Genomic DNA, 22,348 nt, shown 5'->3' with positions numbered 1-22,348 from the left:
TACTGTTATTATTTTACATGTTTATGGATTCTGCCAATGCTTTGTGAGTCTTCTAAAAATAACTTTCTTTTCTCCCGAGTGAAGAACAGATACTGTTAACCACAGAATAATTAAAAATTTTTTATATTTAACAGAAACTGATTTCTGTTTGCAGTGTGTCACATTTTAAAAATGAACTTTTATAATGGCCACATAAACTAAAATTTTTCAATAAGAAATTTTTTAATTTGGAAATATGCCATAATGTTGTATTATACAGACACATTTTTTTTTTTTGCAATAAATCTAATAGATTCATGATGTAACACTAAAGTTCATATTGCTATTGTAAAACATAAATTTTTCCAACAATTACACATTGAACTCAATATAATGGGAAATTGAATTAATTCTTGCAGTTTGTTGGACAGAAAACAAATGTTTATTTTTATAGAACGATAAGATATTTACTGAAAGTAGTGTTCCTCGGCAGCTACAATCTTTTCCCACTTTTCGGGTAACAAATAGATTCCATGATAAAAAAAATTCACATTCTTTTAGGGTGATTCACTTTCAGTTTCTGAAATCGTTAAAAACATGTGTTGTTCAGAAAGGCCATGCTGCATGGAGCAAAACAAATGTTAATCAGAAGAAGCGATGTCTGGTGAATATGGCGGATGGGGTCCTTTGAAAGGGATGCTTGACGGAAAGACACATCTTCGAAATCTTTTCAAGGCTTTTTTCACTCGGTTTGCAACAAATGGTTTGGCATTATCATGAAGCAGAACTACTTCATTGTGTCTCTGAGCATACTGCACGATTCAGATTGAGTAATTGTGCTTCGTAGAATTTAGCATTCAAAGTTTGATCTGGTTGCAGCAACTCATAGTTCACATCAACTTGACCCCACCAAATGCATAGCCTAATCTTCTTGCCATGAATATCCAGTTGAAGTTGATGATTCACCCTGATATGATTTCATGCAAAAATGACTTCAATTTTATTTTTGTCTTTGAAGCAATACTTTATAAATGGTAAAGCATTTCACATCTCTTTTTGTCAATTCCCGAGGTACTCGGTTTCAGGTTCAGAAATTTTTGAATCATTCCCATTGGTTTTCAACACTTATTTAACAGTTGATGCATTCACATTTAGTGTTTGAGACAACTACCTAAGTGTCCAAGACGAATCTTCTGTCAGTGATGTCTGTCAGTCTAAATGCCCATCATCAAACTTTTTCGGTTACCAGGATGCATTTCATCCCTTACCTCAAAATCGTTGTCTTTGAATCGTCAAAACCAATTTCTGCACATTGTTTCTGATAAAAGACATTCTTCATACACTTCCACTAGCTAACAATGATTTTCTCCAGAAGATTTCTCGAGATAAAAGCAGAAGAGTAATACTTCTTGCAAATGCTGTTTCGTAGGTATGAAACCTGACATATTCAAGGCACTAAATAGGCATGCTTTTTTCCACTCTATTCGAAAATCACATACAGAACTGAAAGCCTAACATTTTTACCATTAAATACTTCTTGTTTCACTGTCCACTATGCTGCACTTGTACAGCTACTGTCCTCTCTGCATCAACAGTAAGAATTAATTCAAGCTCAAAATAATGAGGCAATATAAATATTTTAAAAGCAAAAATTCATTAAACTGCTTATTTTAAAGTAGTACAGACAAAAGTCGTTAATTCGGACCTCAAAGCTACAAACTTTCTGCGCATGCGTCCCTAAGACCTTTACGGCTGCCAATATGCGTGTGCACACGCGCAAAATATGTTTACGAATGCGTGTTTAATGTATAACGGACGGTATAAGCTAAGCTAAAATTATCTAATTCAGTTAATGTTGCAGATTGCGTTGTTCCTTAATCTTCGAATTGGATATGGCTTATTATCTTTTGCAGACTGTTAGAGCAATTTTATAAAAGTAAGCTTGAACTTTCGATTATGTCAAATAGAATTTCTGATATATGTTTACTAATATGTAAAGGATCTACAAAGCAAAAGCATGTTTCGAAGTCCATTAAACAAAAAGTGGAATTGCTGCAAAAAATGGATAAAGGCATATCCTTTGTTTATCTAACCATTCCGAAATCTGTTTATAAATTTCACGCTGCTCTGAGGCGGAGGGGGGGGGGCACCTCGGCGCGCAATGAATTGGAAGTTGAACTGTCAGCACTGTCCTTATCTTCAGAGCAGATGTTTTTATTTTATTTGGCTTATAATTCCTTACTAAATGTGGTATTTCATCTCGATGCACTCCGTCTTTGATATGATTTAAATCAAATTCCTCCTCATTATAATTCGCTTCCGATAGCGAAGAAAGTAACAGAGGTTATTGAAAAAGAAAAAATTTCGATTGACAAATTAGTCGGTATTCTCGACACAGCAATTATAGGACTTGAACAGCGGAACTTTGTAACTGAACAAGAAATTATGTCTGTTTATAGAATTATAGAGAATGTATTATCACATAAAAAACGAAGCAACTTACACAACTTACATTGAAAGACATGTTTAATAAAGTAAACAAATAAATATTAAGCTTTTTTTTTTTTTTTTTTTTTTTTTTTGTAAATTTTGATACTCTTTAGATCATAATTGTTCTTTATTTCATAAATTACGGTTTCATATTTTTAATTTTATAATTTCTGCATGCCATCTTACCAGATTTAAACTGATGATCTACAATCTGGAAAAATCGATAATCCGGAATCGCCGAAGTCCCGACGACTTTGGAGTGTATTAAAAGCAGTTAGAAAACGATAATATACCTCTAATGAGTTAGCTAATAAAAATATTTATAAAAGTTATTTTTTAATGTTTTCTTTTTGGCATTTAGGAAATTACATTTTACTCCCAGTAATAAAAATACAATTACACATTCCCAAAACGAAACATGTCTATTGAGAATGATAATTTTCAAATTTGATTTCTCATTACATAATAAACCTAATTATTTGACCTAGGCAGACAAAGGATTGTTTAATAAGCATTCACAATTCAGTTTTAATATCTCACTGGGAAAAAAATTAAAAACCTCGCAACAAACTAGGCATGTCTTTTTTCAACTTTGGAAAGTGGAACTATATTATTACATTATTTCTTTTATTGTTACTTTAGTTTCAATATATGTTTTCCATGATTTAATATTAAACCTCATGACTGGCTTTATCCGGTCATGAAATTTTTTGTCACTTGGTATAGCTTAAAATTTATGTTATTTTGCTTTCTTACTTTCTTTAAGATTTCTTGAGATAAAAGCAGAAGAGTACTTGAAGATACCTCACGCAAATGCTGTTTTGTAGGTATGAAACCTAACATGTTCAAGACACTAAATAGGCATGCTCTTTTCACTCTACTCAAAAGTCTCATACAGATCTGAAAAAGCCTAATTTTTTTTTAAAAACTTCTCCGATAAAAATTCAAGTCGTGACTGCTGTTATGCTTCATGCCATTTCAGTTCAAAATGTGTTTCACAGAAATGCTTTACTTATGTAAATCAGAAAAATCTTATCACCAGTAAAAAAATACACTTGCAATGAAACTTTATTAATCCATTAAATTATCTTTGGATGCTTTAATTTCCCATACATCATCACTTTACTCTAAATCTGTAATTTTTTTCAAACTTACAGCGGTTCATTTCATTCATTTATTTAACATCATTAATTCCTACATAAATATAGAATAAAACACAGTACTAACATATAGTTTTCCTGTATGTGCTCATATTTATTAGTCGTAATCCATAAAATTATAAATATAAACTGAAATTAATTTAACTTGTGGACTATACAAATATGTTTCAGATTTACATGTACTGATACAGCAAAAATATTTTTACAATGAATCCTCATTTCATTAGGACATTAAGGTGGAAGACAAGAAATCTTTTACTCTAGTTTGAAATAAAATTCTATACTCCAAAACTTTAATTTATGAGTACTGATAATTACTTACGTGATACTGGCAGCTTGTATAGCTAAAGGAGGAGGTGCTGATGGATGCCGCTTTCTATCACATGAAGCTTCATCAGGCTGGCTAATATCTACTAATAATGCTGTACTGTCATCTGTGGCAACAGGTGTTGACACCTAACAGAGGTATGAATTATTAGCTACTTTCGCACAAATAAAAGATGTTTAAACACACATTTTAAAAAACTATACATTGATACACACAAAAGGTTTCTTATAAAAAGATTTAAAATTTGGGAAACTTTAACCTTAGCTGGATGTTTGTTATATAGAAAAGATGCGATATTTTTCCCAAATTTATATTTTGTGGGAAATTGGGTGATCCTTACTTCAGGAAACAAAATTATTCTATGCTGTTAGTAAAAGATACATAATTCAACCAGATATAAAATAAATAAAGAAAAAGAAAGGAAAATACTATTGCCTCCCATAAAGGGAGAAAATTTGATTTTTTTTTTTTCCAATTTCCCCCTATGCAAAATTTTTTGCATTACGAAAAAGTGAATGAGATTTCAAATCACTTAGAGCATAAGACATTTGTGAAATGAAGAATTCATTAACCAGAGAAAATTTCTGGATAGTTTTAACAGAATTAAAATTAATACGAATAGTTAATAGATCAGATATCATTATCTATTATCACATATCATTATTTTTACTTTCTGATGTAAGACTGTTCTTCTTAAATGTGAAATTTGAATCTTGGTTTAGTGGTATATGTTAAATAGTACTGATAAAGATTATAATTAATTCTCCCAGAATTAATTACAAATTAAGTCAAGATAATAACTTGAAGTTTAGATTTATGTATAATCTAAGAATTTTTTCAAAAAATGGAATGACAATGAAATTACCTTGATTGTTTTTAAAGGTAAAATGCTTTTCATAATGATAAGGGCACTTTTATAAGTCTTAGCTACATGAATGACATTTCTATCAAAAATTAAAAAACTATGTTTATTTTTCGGCAAAATCAATACATAGCTAATTTTTTTTTCTTTATTTTGAGATTTGAATTAGTACATTTTCTTCCACTAAAAAAGAAAATTAATATGAAACAACAGAAAGAATGTGATCACAATACTAACCTACAAACTCCTAAAATTCAAGTACAGTCTTTCAATAAGCAAAGATTATGGTGTAAAAAAATTTACAGAAGAAAGGGAAAAAATTCAGGCCTTTAATTACTTTTGATAACTATGCCCCTCAAACTCATAATTCATTACTGTGTTTAGAGAAATTACCCTTAATTAGTGACAAACCTTATGTAATTATGACAGTTTTAATCTGCAGTTAAGAACAAAATGAATTTTGACTGAAATTTTGAAGCACATTAACAAAATATCCCCTCTGCTACATCTACATGACTAACAGTAGCTACAATTAAGTGATGACATTCCTATACAATAGTAATAACAACATTTTCAAGTCTAGATAAAAACTAACTGTGTCACACTAACATTTAAGAATAAATCAGTGAATAAATAATGTCAGTAAGAAAATACACTGATATCTGAACTAAAAATTTAATAATTTAAGGACATTTTTGGCTTAAGTTCTCATATATGAAAAACTGATAAATGAAGAGAATGATGACAAAACAGATGACGGAATATTTCAATAATTTCATACTTATGACTGAATGTAGGAGAAAAATGGATTCTAAAAGTAAATAACATGTGAAATCTGATCATTTTTACATTGGAAAAGATGGTATCACCCAGTAGAATAAAGTATAAAACTACCAAGAAAAACTGAAGAAACCATAAATGTATTTTATCCCATTCATTTAAGAGCAACTTTTTGTTATTAAATTATAATTGTCAACAGTTATCAATTGTTAAATATTTATACTAAAGCAATTTACTACCCACAATTTTTAAGAAGAATAAGATATTTGCTTACCTAAATTATCAAAAATTAAAAAAGGATTCATATGTTGTTTCCAAACATTTAAAAAAAATCATCTCATGTAACTATGCGAGATTAACGGGTTACCACTCACAGAAGCCAAATATACTTCATATTGTTACGAAATGAACAGGCACGGCGAGATAGCTGTTTAGGGTTGCCATAAAATGGCAAGGGAAGGCAGGGTTGCTACATTCAGCAAGAAATGACCTATTTGGCGATATGTCATGGACAGATGGAGAACCTTCTGGAACGAATTCTTAACGGTTTAGCCCAGAATGTTCTTGAACACAAGCCGAAAACTACATAAACCCTGTTGGTCCGCAACGAGAGTGTGAGCCTTGTCTAGTGAGCTAAAAGTCAGTATCGAGTTAGCGAGCCGTGTGGAGTCGACTGAGTTGACAGCCGGGCAGCGAGTGCCGAGTGCAGCGAAAGAATCTCATAGTGTATTGTGGTTAGTGCATCATTGTGAGAGTGTCTTGAGCTCCGGGAATGATTGAACCGAAGAGTCGGGAGCTGTGCTCTGTGTGTCTCGAGTGCATTGCGAGTTGTAGCGGGGTGAGTCTCGAGAGTATGTGGAGTTCCGAGAACGACCAAGCAGAATCGGGAGTTGTACTCTAGTGCTCTGCAGTGAAGTTGTCTCCACCGTGATAGCCTGATAACCTGGCGGCTGTGTCGCTGATCGTGTCAGCATGTTTATAGTATTTCATCAACGACTGTAAAAACGTGTTTTGGAGCTGTCCTGACAATACTAGCCAATAAAGTATATTTCGATAATTCATCAAGTGTTGTCGTTATTCACTCCAAATCTACGAACGTGAAGGAAGGAAATAATGCAACAACTGGTGTCAGAAGTGGGATTTGCTAGTTAATGCCAGTGACCTGCCTGCAAAGGAAAGCCATGACGGAAGAAACAAAGACTTTAATGGACTTCTTAGCCGAGATCATAGCCGGACAGGAGGAGTTGAAAGCCAGATGTGCTGAGATAAAGGACGGATATGCTGAGATAAAAGCTGGATATGAAGAGATGACAGCTGATATGAAAGCTGGACAAGAAGAAATAAATGTCGGCCAAGAAAAGGTGCGAGAACAACTACGACAGGTGAAAGTGGAGCTTACAGAAGAAACTGGAGCCATAAAAGATGATGTGGAAGTGAGAGAAGTGGCTTCTGAAGAATCAAAGGATGAAGAAATGAAGGAAGTAACTAACAAACTGCCTGAGAAAGATCTAGAAATGATAGATGAAGCATTAACGGGATTAACGAAAAAGAACAAAACCACGAAGAAATAAAAGACAGGAAAGAAGCTTCTGATTCTCAAGTGCCTGAAGTGGACGTGAAAGAAAGTTAAAATGCGACTGTTAAGTTCTTCGAAACTGATGGTGAAGTTATGAAAACGAAGTCAGCAAGTGTTGAACCATCTGAAAGTTCATGTAATACTGAGATTGAAGAAGCTGATGTACAGCTGAAGCAGTGTGCTCCAGTATTGCAAGAAAATTCACGCACATCACAAACTATGTGCGCGTCTAATAGTGCTGATTGTGCAGATAAGGACTTGATTCTAAACCTCGATACTTATGTTTGTGAAGCATTGGGTTCCGTTCATGACTCTGATGCAGAATTTTAAGCTGGTTCCCAGGAAACGAAGGAAAATAAGCATGTGCCATCTGCTAAAAATACTGAGGTGAATTGTAAACGTGATTCAAATAAACCACATAGTGGTGAAAGAATTGTTTTAAATCTCCCAATGGATGAAAAGTCTGAAAGGATTGAATGTTCAGACTGTGACATGAAAAACAGAAATGCATCTGAGGACTGCAGTGGCAAAGTATTTGACCCGTGTATAAAAAATGAAAAGACTGAGACTGAAATACATTCAGAACTTTAATTTGTATAATTTAAAATTGTTATAACTTGAACATAGTGTAAATATTTGTTTCTTTAGTTATGTTATCTGTATGTTTTAAAACGTTTTGATTGTATCGAATTTGGCTTCTGACCAAGGACTGTACTGCCTGGGATGTGCAGTCCTTGAAAGGGGGCAGTGTTACGAAATGAACAGGCGCAGTGAGATAGCTTCCCCGCAAAGCAGTTTTAGGGTTGCCATAAAATGGCAAGGGAAGGCAGGGTGGCCACTTTTGACAACAAAATTGGCGATATGACATGGACGGACCGAGAACCTTCTGGAACGAATTCTTACCAATTTAGCCCAGAATGTTCTCGAACACTATATAAACCATGCTGGTCTGCAGTCAGTGTGTGTGCCTCGCATAGAGTGCGAAATAGTTAGTATCGAGTTGATGTCTCATCTAGCGAGTCAATCAAGTTGAGAGCCTGGCAGCGAGTGCCGAGTGCACCGAAAGAGTCTCGTAGTGTATCGTGGTTAATGCATCGCCGAGAGAGCATGTTGAGCTCCGGGAAGGACTGACAGTGTGAAAGCTGTGTCGCTGATTGTTCCAGCGTGTTTATTGTAGATCTTCAACAATTGTAAAAGTGCTTTGGAGCTGTCCTGATTAATATTGGTAAATAAAGTGTGCTTCGATACTTCATCAAGTGTCGTTGTTATTCACTCCAAATTCACACAAACCCTGTACGAACGCAACAATATGTTTATGTTCACCTCTTTGTCGAAGGGGCTGGAAATCAATCTCAACACAATAAATTTCATAAATATTTTACTTGCTCCAATGTACAAACTGCAAATACAACATAATATTATACCTTTAGAACAGAGTTATAAAAATAATCATGTGTTGCCCCATTTCTGAAATAAAATCATACAAAACTTAGTTTATTTAAAAGTGGAAATAAGTTATTTTTAGTGTTTTATGAATAACAGCAGCACCCTCTTTAGGCAAACACAATGAATGTTACAACAGTTTATTTTATTATAAACAGTAACATTAAAAAAATCATTTAGAAAAAATTCAGATTTTATTTAAGGAAAAACATTACTAACAGCATTCCTGTTAGTAATGTGAGCTCTTGTAGCTTAAGTAAGATAAGAAATTATGACCTCTACTTCTGGGAGAAATGCAGCTTTACTTTTTTTTTTTTTTTCTAAACAGAACTAATTGAACAATTACAAAAAATAAAGTTGATTACAAATATTTCTTAGTAATGAATTAATACATATGTTGCCAATGTATTCATATATCAGTTATCTATTTTAACTTAAATACTCAATATATCACTTTCGGGTTTCATAAACACATAGAACAAAATGAAAGTAGGTATTGAAAATGATATAAATTACCTGTTCTAAGAGAAAATTTCCACTATCTGCAGGATTCACACGAAGACCTAAAATTAATATTTATATTTATACAAAGAAAACCTAACAAATGAAGAGTTATAAAAGTGATTTAGACAACAAACATTTATTAGAAATTTAAAAGAAATAAACCTTTGAGCTTCCCTTGGGGGAGGGGAAGTTTAAAGTCAGTAACATTTAAAAAATTATTATTTAAAGAAATTTTCAATAAATATTACAGCAATAAGAAAAAAAAAAAAAAACATTTTTTTGGAAGTCTTAAAATAATAATAAAGATGTTTTAGATCTACCTGTTCAAAAGGAAGTTCTATAAAAAGAAATTTTGAGGACATCAAGAATTAACACAGTTTCTGACATGGTTACTAATAAAAAACTTTTAATGAAATATTATTTTAATTTGGAATCATCAACCATAGTTTTAAAGACCCTTCTGTCATGTGGATGAGCTGTGGGGTAAAAATGAAGATAATGATTAAGAAAGTTGGAACAACTTTAGTTTTGGAGTTATCATCCATAAACTGCAAAACAAACATCTAGCAACCACTGCAATTGCAATATTGAACATTCTATGATAGCCATCAGAATGAAAAAGTAAAAAAAAAAAAAAAAAAAAAAAAAAAAAAGTGGTACTGCTCCTGGTTTTCCACAGCAGAAAAAAATTTCATGATGAGTTTTCAGAAAATTGAATTGATGGAAGTAATTAATGGCTGTTACATGCTTTGGGTGATGAAGTCTACATTACCTTGCTCTGTAAGCACATACAGTGGCAAAATATGATAGTAGAAATTCCACTGTATCCACGAAAAGTAAAAATGTAATGATGATTCACTTTTTTTACATGACTGTAGTTATGAAACTGTCATAAGTCAAAATTACACTATACTGTTTTGAAACAGGATTATCTCTAGCACGGAATCAAATTTAGGATCTTGGAACACTTGATGGAAAATGCAACATCAACCATAATGCTTTTCACCGAAATAAATTTCTCAACTTGTGAAGATAATTGGGTGATAAGCTGTAACTTCCAGTGTAAACAACCTTCCAATTCTCCAGACTTGACACCCTACAGTTTTGGGCTATGGCATTCCTATATCAACAACTCTACAGAAATGGTATTTTAGTCATATTTCTGCAAAAAAAATAAATATATGAATCTCAGGCGGTTCATAATATTGTAGCTTTTCTTCAGACAATACCCAAAAAATAAGAGCTGCCACATGGAATATTTACTACAATACAGAATTTCAAGTTGTAAATCTATTGTTACACAGAAGAAAAAAACTAACTAAAAATGCATATATTGTTACAAATTTTGTATTTAGATAGGTAATTTTAGTAGAATTATTATTAAAATTGTTGTATTTTTCTGAGTAATGTAGTGCAAGACAAATTTTAAGAGAAAGCTATAGCAGAAAAATAAGAATACAGGGGCACATGCATTTAACCCTGAGTAAATGGGATTGAAATTGAATAAATGTTATTGACCACTGTGTTAGTTGTAACCGTAATTCCTTCCTCGTATTGCTCTCCAGTAATTTCGAGAAGCAGAAAGTACTAGAAATATCTTGTAGATGGTTGAAAACTATTTAAAGCAGAGCAAAGAGCATCTCCTCTCAGTTGTTTAGTTACTACTGAAGTGAATTGTTTAGTTCAGCCTGAACTGAGATATCCAAGTCAGCTTTCTCTTTGGATGTGCTTTAAATTGAGTTGTATTTAATGTTCTTAGTAGTTTGAAGTGTAACTACTGATTATATTATGTGATACCATGAACATGTGTCTGAATATTTCTGGGGAGAATTCCAGAGTCCTCAAATAATTCTCCTGTTAAAAAAAATTCATTTTTATTAACGTATTATCCAACTTGTGCATTCAATCTATTACGAACTTGTATGCATGCAACAATTTGTGATGTCAAGAGTGGGGTTAAATGCTAATGACAAGAGCGATGGAGGAGCAATTAAGACAGCTGCTGGCAGCCTTTGCAGCGTAAAATGAAGAGATGAAAACGAGTCAAGAATTGGTTAAAAAATAGATGAAAGCAGGTCAAAAGGAAATGAAAATAGAAAGCAAATTTGAGGCTATGGAAGGAAGTAAAGATGTTGTTGAAAATACACTGAAGAAAGAGTTTCTGATGTCCAACAACAAATAAATGACAGGGTTTCTGTGTTCGCCAAAGAAGTTGATATCCCGACGAAATTGTTACCAATGGCAGGGAGCAATATGGATGGTTTTAAATTTTTGTCCGTCTCTGAAGCTATCCACATATGATGGGAAGGTTTTTTGGCAAGCATATAAGACACAATTTTCTATAGTGGCGAAGGCGAAAGAATGGGATTCTCAAGCTAAGGCTTGTCATCTCGCCACTTCTCACAAAGCAGATGCAGTGGATATCCTTCAGTCTCTTTGTGAAAGCCAAAGGCTAGATTTCGAAGCTCTATCCAGCACATTGGAGCTGAACTTTGGGAACAAGTGTTTAAAGGTTTATAGCAGGCTTCAATACAAATCCCGTCCACAGAAGTTCACGAATGTTAAAAGGTTGTCTCATCTCGCCTTTTTCGAATACCCAACAGACACGAGGGAAAACTTGTCCCTGCAGTACTTCATCCACAGCATGGCATCCAGGATCCTGAAATGCAGAAGCTCTATGAATGGCAGATGTCAACGATTTAACAAGCACTCTGGTGTAAGCCATAAAATTTGAGGCAGTCCAGCAACCAACTTGTAGAGACCGCCACTCAATCAGAGCTGGTCAAGTCCAGGAGCCACGGTGGATCAAGTGACTGCTATCTAGATAATTTAACTAGACAAGTGAATGCTTTGATATGGAATAGGAGTGAGAAGAAACGGACTCAAAAGTGTTGGAAATGTGGTGCTGAAGGCCAAGTAGGAAGGAACTGCAGAACAACCCAGGGCATGGAAAATAAAACAGACAAGTCAGTGCCTCGAGACAGAATGTGAGTTACAAGAAACCTAAAGTGAGGAAACTGTGGTGCTGAGGGCCACGTACGAAGGAACTGCAGAGCATCCTAGGGCACAGAAAATAATACCATTACCCAGCAACAGCGGAGGAAACAAATTAACGGCCATATTGCACAGTGGAGTCTGAAGGATAATGAGAAGCCTAATTTTAAAGTGCTTCTGATTTCTGCAGTGAGTAGCAGCAATAATGGATTCTTCATCATGGGATATATCAATGGAGTTCCTTGCAATATGCTTATCAATAAAGGTGCGAATGTTACTATCAATTTGGAAATATTTCGTTCAACAGTTTAAAGATGAACTCATTTGCATGCCATCCTGTGATACTGATCAAATCAAAAGAGATGGGAAGTTAAAATAAACATCAAGTTTGGAAGTGTCACCTACAATCAAATGGCATATGTCGCAGATATTACAGAATCTTGCATACTCAGATTGGACTTTCCCCGGGAAATACAATTTTTCCTTGGACTTTAAAAATCTGCATTCAGCCTCTGAGAACATAACTATCCATCATCAGAAGGGATCCTCAGCTGGAAACATCGATGTCTTGTCTTGAAGACCCTGCACAGAAAGCTGCCGGTCAAAGATTTAGATCCTGGGATTTTTATTAACCTATTATCGAATTTGTGCATTCAGTCTATTACGAACCTGTATGCACACTACAATATTTTAAAATGATCAGGGATAATGTAACCCTCTTCTCTATAACAGCATTACCACACATTGAAAATTAACTGTAACAGGAATGTTTATGAATGTTTGGATCACACTGTGTAACAATGTATCATTCCAATATTTCCAACAGACTGATTTAAAACAAACTCTCGTCTCTACTCTAAAAATAGCAGATTTCATTTTTTTTTTCTTTTTAAAGGGAGGGGGGTCAGGATACAGTGAATGAGGGTTTATAAGGGGTATGAATCAGTTTTCAGAAGACCTCTTTACAAAATGAATGAGAAAGTTTCTGAACTGTAAAATATTCATAGGGATATCATGATATGCTGAAAGAAACAATATGATTTGATAGAGATTATATAAAAGATATCCATTCAAAATACTTAGCAAATGTTGTCTTTTAATCGCTTCAAAATATATAGCAAATATTCTTGGTCACAACATAAAAAAAAAAAAAAAAAAAAAAAAAAAAAAAAAAATTCTATAAAAAATTTATTGTTTACCACTTAATTAGGAATTGGTATTATTTCGATTCCTACATCTTTAACAGATTTTCTAAATATAAGTTAAATCAAATTTTACAGTTAAAAATTTTGATACAGTTACTGAAACCAGAAATATGAGATAGCAGACAGAATGGCAGGCAGAAGAAGCTTGATGACAAAAGTGGCTTTTAATTCAGACACAAAAAGAAATTATTCTCGACAGAACTTGATAGTATACCAAGACTATTAAATCGTACCATGGGCACACAATGTCAGATTTCAATTTGCATGTTAATATAAACACAGTTATTTGCAGACTTTATTTTAATTTTAGTATGATTAAAAGATCAAATGCTGTTATTACTTAAAATCAAAGACAAGACGTTAAAAAAAAAAAAAAAAAAAAAAAAAAAAAAAAAAGACTATAGCCAAGAGATAAGTAAAAAAATTTGATTATTTTCTTTTTAATTTCTAAAGAGAAGCATAGTTGTAATGAAAACAGATTTTGCTCTGGTGATAACAATAAACTAATATTTAACATTTTTGTACATTATACAAGTATACAGAGGTATGCTGTTATCAAGAAGACGGTTTTTCATATGATAAATAAAAGCATTTATAAAATATGTGAATAGATGTTTTGAAAATATAAAACTATACCTCTGGATGCAAATTCCACTAAATTTTAATAATTTTCAGTAAACCTTTAATTATTTTAAATTGCTTGTAATTATTAAATTATATTACATAAGTTTCATATTACAAGAAATACTTATCTGCAAGACTGCAAACAAATTTAAATACTATGATAATGAAATAGAAGGCACACTAAGATTTGTACTTTGATTCTTTGTTAAAAACATCCTTCAGAAAAACATTCATGTGCACAATTACACATAAATCTATTCATATCATAATATATTACATACCATCTTGCCCTAATGGAGGTTTCTTATATATCTCAAAAGCTCCAGACTGTAAAAAATAAGACAGAAAACATTATTGCAAATGAAGCAATAAAAATAATATAATTACAGTAAAATTAATAAATTAAACTCACAGGTATTTTCCAAGATACAATTTAAAAAAATAAAAACAAACAATGGCAACCACAAAAAAAAAGTGTATCAACGTTCCACAGAGTAAATTTCATGATATATTTGGAGCATGAAAAAGTGCGACAAAATACTGTTTGTTACATCACTGTGAAACTACTTTTGATTTTGAAAAAGTTTTGATATCGCAAAATAAATACAGAGGAAATTCTAAAGAAGTTACTCTTATTTGACAAGAAAAAACTAAAAAGAGAAAACAATTTGTTCCTTAACGGCTTCTCTAGTGAAAGAAATTTAGTTACCTTTTAAAATACTTCACATTAATTCAAAACAATATAATAAATAAATGCTATACTGCACTGAATTCCATTTACCTTCAAATGCAAATTTGCACTATCTGCATCATCAAATTCTGTAAAATCTGCGAAATCTGCACTATCACTTACAGGATGTTCATCAGGGTGGAAAGCATTCTTCTGTGGTGTAGCCTGAAATATACATACACTGAATTCATAAAAGCTTTCAAATAAATATATATGCATTAATATTTTGTTTTCTAAACTGTGCTACCATATTCAATGGATTAAATGATAAACTGACTATACAGCAGATCAAAAGTAACTAAAAAATTTTTGAGAGCAAAAATTCATATTTTAATGTAGGTAAAATTTAAAAAAAAAATCACATTATGAAATTTGATGATAAAGATTCATAAAACAATTAGCTGACGCTTTGTATCTGATTCTCAACTAGATCCTTATTGACAAAAATAGTTCTTGATACCATAATTTCAATGGTTAAGAACTCTCTCTCTCTCTTTTTTTTTTTTTTTAAATCAATGGACTGTACCGATGGGGCAATTCTACTCGAATTTTTTCTTTAGATAAGCAGATTATAGGTTAGGACAACCAACCATTTGGCAACATTCCCAAAGAGCTCCAAGTAGAATTTTCGGTTTGGTGTAGTCCATTAAGAAAAGGGTCATTACTGGCATTAGAATATGGCCATAATGATAAGGAAATACCATATTTTTCAACCTTTGTGCTTTTTTTGAAACAAACTCTAAATAAAAGAATGGCAAGTTATTAAAAATTAGACAATACATTATCATGGGAAGATTATTCACAAATTCATTGGAAGAGATAGCTTTTGTGGAAGCATTTCTTTAAACAGAAACTTATCATTCCTGCTCACAGGAACTATGTAACATCTCTTAAAAAAATATGGACTCTAGACAACAGATTTATGAATAGCCCACCTCACTATAACTTTGGGATCATGGAATTCCTTCCTACCACATAGTTATGCTCCTTTCAAATCAACTTATTTTGATGGAATTACCATTTGTCAAGATGCTATCTGCTCAACTGCTGACAGGAGGCATAGCTAGGGTTTTCAGTGTCTGGGAAAACTGAAGATTTTATGCCCCCTCCTGTATTCCAAAATGCAATGAAGGGAGAGAAATTCCCTTTGCTCTTCCCTAGCTATGATACTGCTACTGACCCAAGTTAATTCACTGAATTAAGCAGCTGTCATTCAAATAATAATAATAAAATATTTCAAACACTAGAAACTTCACGAGAGTTCATATCTCTTCTTAAGGATTCTGACAATATCTATTTGGAAAAACACAATAGGACTATAGATAAGTCTTTGTCTTTTCTTTTTTTTATCATAAATTGAGCACTTACTGTAAAAGAATGGTGCATTATGTTTTATTCAAAGTATAATCTATCACTAGCCACTACTTTTCCCCCGTCTTTCTGGCAGCATACGGATACCGCACCAACTGTCTGGTGGAATTTCAGCGAAGGTAAGCTTCTAATGTGCTTTTTATTATAATTCTTATAGTCTTATGTGTAGGTGCTGGTCCCTGTCACGACTTCTTGCTTTCTACCGAGGGAGAACTCGTGCTCTTGGATTACACGGATTTTTAAATGCATTATTATGGACGTGGTTAGTGATTTGGACTATGAATGTATTTCTGATTACAACTTGGACAATTTGGATAGGGCCTGTAATTCTTCAAGGATGCCTCTTATGAAAACAGATAAGGATGAACTGTTGAAGAATTTATTTGTGAAAAAGGTGTATGATAAAATAGACTGCCAAATGCAGACTTTCTTCAAAATTCGCTCAGATTTGAAGAAAAATTAATGGTTGCCATGACCAATATCTTCGGTAGAATTCAGACAGGATAAGAATATACATTCAGATATGGTATGGGCATAGATTATGAAAATCAACTCACATATTCAAAACAGAGATGAGCTCTTTAAATTGCCGCATGCTAATATAAACATTTGTGTGTCTGATTTATATCCAATTCCTTTTCTTATTCTATTTTTCCCCTCAACTATGTATAATCTTTTAGAGTTAATATGTGGAGTTTTGTTACGTTTTGCATTGCCTTCACATATATTTTCGTTTCTTCTCTTTTTATTTCGGAAAGCATTACCTCCAGTCTATTATGGCGGGAAGGCGCTATTTATCAGATGAAGAATACCCTTGTATGGTTAATAAACCATTTACTAATGTGCAGGTGAGAGTGATAATTCGTTTTCTAAAGAGTTAGAAAGTGATACTTCTCCGTGCTTCGAGATTTACCACATTCAGTCTTCATTTTAAATTTTGTTACTTCTTACTGTAAATAGTCTTTACTGTGTTGTTTTATTACTTTTAAACTTTAATGATGGATTTTATCAATTAAAACTTTGGAATAATTCAAATAGCGCTTCCGAAAATTATTTTCCAAGATACGCAATTTTTTAAGTATATTTTCAAGTAAAATAAAGGAAAAAACGTTATTAAGTCCTAATTTTAACATATATAAGAGCTCAAGTAATAATCTAAAATGATGCCAAAAATTACAATGCTAAAAGTGAAACATTTTTTCCCCCGATTTTTTTTTTTGAAAATTAGGCTTAGCGATGCAAAACCTGCGTCCTGTACAGTGACTGCCTTCGATTCCCTTTCGTCCTGCATGAGCATCTTAAACAAAGGTGCGCCGTTGCGAAAGGGTTAAGTAGGATTAAATTTTTTTATAATTTGTTATGCTGCCCTATTGATTGATACTTGCCTTTAATTGTGATACCATGATTGTATGTAATCTATTAACCAGCATAATAGCATTGAAGTCTCTTTTACCTACAAATCCAATGTTTCTTTCCTTATCAGTTTAGCACTTTGTCCTATTTTTAATTAGTTTGGATTATCTTAGCATCTACATTGCTACTTTGGGACTAAGTTCGAAAGCTGACAATTTTTGATGAATGTAGGCTTTTTCGAGCCAGGTATTTTGGTGTTTTAGCAAAAGCAAGAAATTAGGTTATAGTGCCGTAAGAATGCTTCATCTTTAAAGGCTATCCACAAATCAACCCAATTTTTGGTTTCTTTATGATGTGAAGTGCTGCTCAGAGAGGTAATGTGTCATTAATGTAAATATGTAATAATCAGAAGGAGCAATGTCTAGTGAATACAGTGGGAGGAGGTAAACTTCTCATTTGAGTGTTTCCGAGTAGTTTTTGACCAGCAGCACAGCATGTGAATGAGCCTTATCATGCAGGCGAATAATTGTCATGTCTGGAGTAGTAGTAAGTGCATTTTTCTTTGAGTGCTTGGCTCGATCCCATCAACTGCGTTTGGTAGAGAGCCACAGCAATGGTAACTCATAATACATAAGACCAAGCTGATCCCACCATATACATAACATGATATATATATATATATATTTTCATGAACATTTAGCTTGGCTGTCGATATTAAAACATGGCCAGGTCGCTCCTACGATTTCATCTTCTTAGCGGATCTATTTTTCATCACCAGTGACTATACAATGCAAAAAACCCCTTTTGTTTATACATTTATATCTAGCAAGCAGAATTTCATGTGTAAAAAACCGGCATTCAATGTTTCTTGGCTTCAGGCATATGGAACACAAATTTCCTTGCTTTTGAGCCAATGCCAATGATTATAAACAAAGTGAAATTGCCTGTTGTGTCACTCCTAATGTGTGTCCTCCTAAGTATAAGTTACATTCGGTATGAATCTTCCTCCAATAATTCTTCTAATTCCACGTCTTCATGCACTTTCATCCTTCTGCTCTGTTCTTTGTCTTCTTCATCAAATTCACTGTTTTAAAACTTCTGAAACCACTCACGACAACTTCTTCCAGTTAAAGCAGCCTCACCATATGCTTCTACAAGTAACTGATGCATTTCAGCTGCAGATTTCTTCAAATTAAAGAAGTAAATAAAAAAATTCCCTCAAATAACGATCATTCGGTTCAAAACGCAACATTTTCGCATGAAAACCATATATGATACCTATATAAAATTGCTATTATTTCAAGGTTATATTGTTAGCAGATATCCAACCTTACAATACAAAGTTTACATCAGACAATTTTAACTTACTGGTAGTACATTTTTTTTTTTTTTCAAATGGCAGAGACTTATTTGTACTTCCAATATAAATAGAAGCGTATCTAATAAATTTTAAAATTATCTTTCATCTATTATTAAATGATCTGATAAAATCTTTTCTTCCTGCTTCCTTTGCAGTTTTGTAACATTGGGGATGAAATAAAAACACCTATAGGAAATTATAATCAGAATTGATTAGCTAACGAACTGGCACTAACAAAGGTGTATATGACATAGCATTTTTTTAAAATTAAGCTCAATATAGATGTAAAAATTTACTGATTTCTCATCATGATCTTCTTCCTCATTACTTCTTAACTTTGGTTATCTTCCCATTTTGTTCATCTATTACTATATTATACCATACTATAATAATATAAACTGCTTTGTTATTTTGCCAGTTTTAAGCAGATTATTTACATACCATGAATGAAATTATACTCAAATACAAAAGGACAGTTCAAATAAATATGCATCAAATTACTATTACTACAAAACAATGATAAGATGGAGAAAAAAATATAATTAAGCTTTGTTTTATCTTACTTTTCAGCATCTTAAAGTAATTCTTAGTAAACTTTCAATAAATAATTTTGTGTTTTGGTGGGGGGTCTTTTTTTAATGTTGTTTCTCTTTCTAAGAGAGAATCTAACTTAAAAAAAAAAAAAAAAAAAAAAAGTGATCACTCAAGTGACCAACAAAAAAGAATATGTTACTTTATAATAAACTGTTCATATTCAGAATTCCGATGACAATTAATACTTTTGTCTATAATTTGTAGCAATAAAAATTTAGCACGGTTTAACTTAGTTATTCCAGAATACATGTTTATTTTGTGTTATTGCCAAGATAATCAATAATCTGCAATGCCATGATTTTTCCAGTTCTGGATTGATGTTAGTTTTGATTGGTTTTCCAGTGTATCTTTTAAGGCATTTTTCATATAATAAGCACATTTAAAAAGTGATCATTTCTAAATCTAATGGCTGCAGATCTATGATTTCAGTATTAGTATGGTTTGGCTCATTATGAAAGAATAAGAGACCTTAACATATGCCTTTTATGTAAGCCAATATGTCTGCGGGAAAACAACAAAAAGTAAAAAAAAAGGTTGTTAACCAGACAGTCACTAAATTCACTGTTGCGAATTGGGCATTTTTCATGGAATTCTGAAATACTGTCATATGAATCCTGTCTTCAGTTTCTTGAACTTGTGGGTTCAATAACAAGATGGCATTATTATTTTGCCACTTGCATTCATACGAAACAAAGCTGATTTCTGATACTGATTTCAGTTCTTTTTAACTACCTAGGAATTATTCCTTTCATATATTAATGGATAGTTCATTTTCATATATATCTAGTTATTTTAATAAGTATACAGACACAGCAGCTTTTAAGCCTGCTGTGACCATTGTTTAATTGCTCTTTAATTCTTTTCGCCCTTCTGGTATATAACAGACACAGCTAGTGTAACATCAAATGCTATAAAAACATTATAAAAACCATATGAGAAAGTAAACTCACAGTGCTCGGTGAAACTCGAGGAGGAACAGCAGGAGGAACACCTAGAAAATGTGGTACAGTCTTACCTAAAATTGTAATGATAAAATATGACACAAATTTTGTAATTTATCATATTAACAGATAATTTTAAATTCCCAAAGCCTTTTCAAAGATTCTGCATCAGACTTAATATAAACATTTGAATGCAGTTTACAAATGCATTTAACGCTGCTTAAGATATAATGTTACGCTTCAGATAAGAAAGATTTATCTGACAGTAAAAACATTAACAAATTTTCAACAACCATAAAATACCTGCAGAGAAGTGACAAATACACACACATAACACTCAAATACCGAAATGCATGAATGAGATCGGAAAATGCACATTTTTAGGTAGTATCTGCAATGCAGGAAAGGAAAGTATAAATAAATAAAAAAAATCAGTTGCCAAGCAATTTTGCCTGTCTTGTGAAACAGATTCTATTGTGATTATGGTAAGTCAATGGATTATTATACTTCTAATGTAGAATGATATTTGGAACTTGAGGAATGGACACTCAATTTCTGAAAGTTGTTCAGACATCCGATATTCCTCAAACCCTGGTGTCACATGATTAGCCAGATTACCTAGATGCTTGAAGAAAGGTTTTACTAACGATCGTGGGCAGCCTTGTGGTCAATTATGGCTACTAACTATTGCTCAGCAATATCTAGAACTGTCCATGCTAAGAAGTAAACAATAACGAGCAAATAACATCCACAGACAACTTGGAAGGTTGCAGATGCATATCTACGAATGAAGTTGGTGCAATGAAATTTAATGTTACTGGAATATGGCTTCAAAAGTTCTAGCAAAGTGCCTCACATGGACTTACAAATGCATTAATTAATTTCAAGAAGGCAAGAAAAAAGTGGCTTATTCCAATGAGTCAGAGTATCTAGTTATTATGAGATAATGGTCAGATTTGAATGTGGTACAGACTCCAAAATGCTATAGACAAAAGCTGTCAACAGTTAAGCATATTTTAAGTGGTAGAGGCTCTATAATTATGTGGTATGTGTTTTTTGAATTATGGGATTTCTTAGGATTGATTGGATCAAGAATGTTCAAGACTGGTATAAAAAGTATTTTGTACAATTCTACAAATGGTCTGGCAGCCACATCTGCCAGATATAAACTCAAAGGTACGATATGATCAAAATATCTTTTTGTGCATAAGATCCCGCACCTATAACAACCAAGTAACTGCAAGTGACCCCTATCCAGAATACATGACTTAGTCTCTTTCTAAGAGACTTTAACGACTCATACAATCTATGCTAAGCTGCCCTTCATCAGGTTAAAGATAGTCTCAAACAACACAGAATATGTATCTTATGATATTTAGCATGAGTGTGTGTACACACACATTCATACATAAAAATAGACACAAATTGCAAATTATATCTATGTTTATGAAAAGTTTTGACAGATTTGTGGTAAGAAGAGAAGCAGCAAGCAGGTGAGGTAATTATAAAATGAGGCTGCACACCTTCTAAAACGCAACCACATGGGAAGAGGTTGACACTGGAATGCGGTTGAGTAGCCACCATTTGTTTTATCTTTCTGTCTGCTTTTTAGCCTTGGTTATAAAGGACACTAAATCTCAAATTCCTTGTGAAATTTAAAAAGTCACTAACGGAATGTTTTCATATGTTAAAGGAGTGTTTGGTGATAAAGCTATGTCACGTGCACGAGTTTTTGAATGGCACAAATGGTTTTCAGAATGTCAGGAAGAGGTTGAAGATGATAAACATCTTGGTCTATCTGTGAGGTAAAGAACTGAAGAAAACACTCAGAAAATTCGTGAAACTTTGCAGAAAGAGCGGTGTCTGAGCATTTGGAACATTTGGATAACAGACACTGTGAACATTAACGAAGAGACAGTAAGACAAATTTTACATGATGAATTAAAACATGAAAAAAGTTTGTGCAAAAATGGTTTTTCTCTCAGGAACAAAAAGACAGTCGCAAGAACATTTGCTGTGATGTCATGAAACGACTCAATGAAGAACCGGACTTG

General features: G+C 32.8%; 1 protein-coding gene across 5 annotated transcripts in view; it reads right to left on the bottom strand.

The window, feature by feature from the left end:
• Positions 1-22,348, bottom strand: part of Reps (RALBP1 associated Eps domain containing) — a 116,755-nt gene that overhangs the window by 15,727 nt on the left and 78,680 nt on the right. For 4 of the 5 annotated variants that reach the window (XM_085811789.1, XM_085811790.1, XM_085811792.1 and 1 more), the window contains 5 exons: positions 20,304-20,368; positions 14,727-14,840; positions 14,227-14,272; positions 9,135-9,181; positions 3,952-4,085 (listed from right to left, as the gene is read on the bottom strand). In XM_085811789.1, coding sequence (XP_085667915.1) covers positions 3,952-4,085; positions 9,135-9,181; positions 14,227-14,272; positions 14,727-14,840; positions 20,304-20,368 — 406 coding nt within the window. The remainder of the gene's footprint in view (positions 1-3,951; positions 4,086-9,134; positions 9,182-14,226; positions 14,273-14,726; positions 14,841-20,303; positions 20,369-22,348) is intronic. The other variant, XM_085811791.1, reaches the window with a different exon arrangement.

The sequence above is a fragment of the Stegodyphus dumicola genome, chromosome 2 (genome assembly GCF_044657685.1).
Source record: "Stegodyphus dumicola isolate Sdum_Otavi_A_Nest chromosome 2, ASM4465768v1".
Classification (NCBI taxonomy): domain Eukaryota; kingdom Metazoa; phylum Arthropoda; class Arachnida; order Araneae; family Eresidae; genus Stegodyphus; species Stegodyphus dumicola.
The sequence above is the reverse complement of the archived record's forward strand: the minus strand, read 5'-3'. Positions and strand labels throughout refer to the sequence as shown.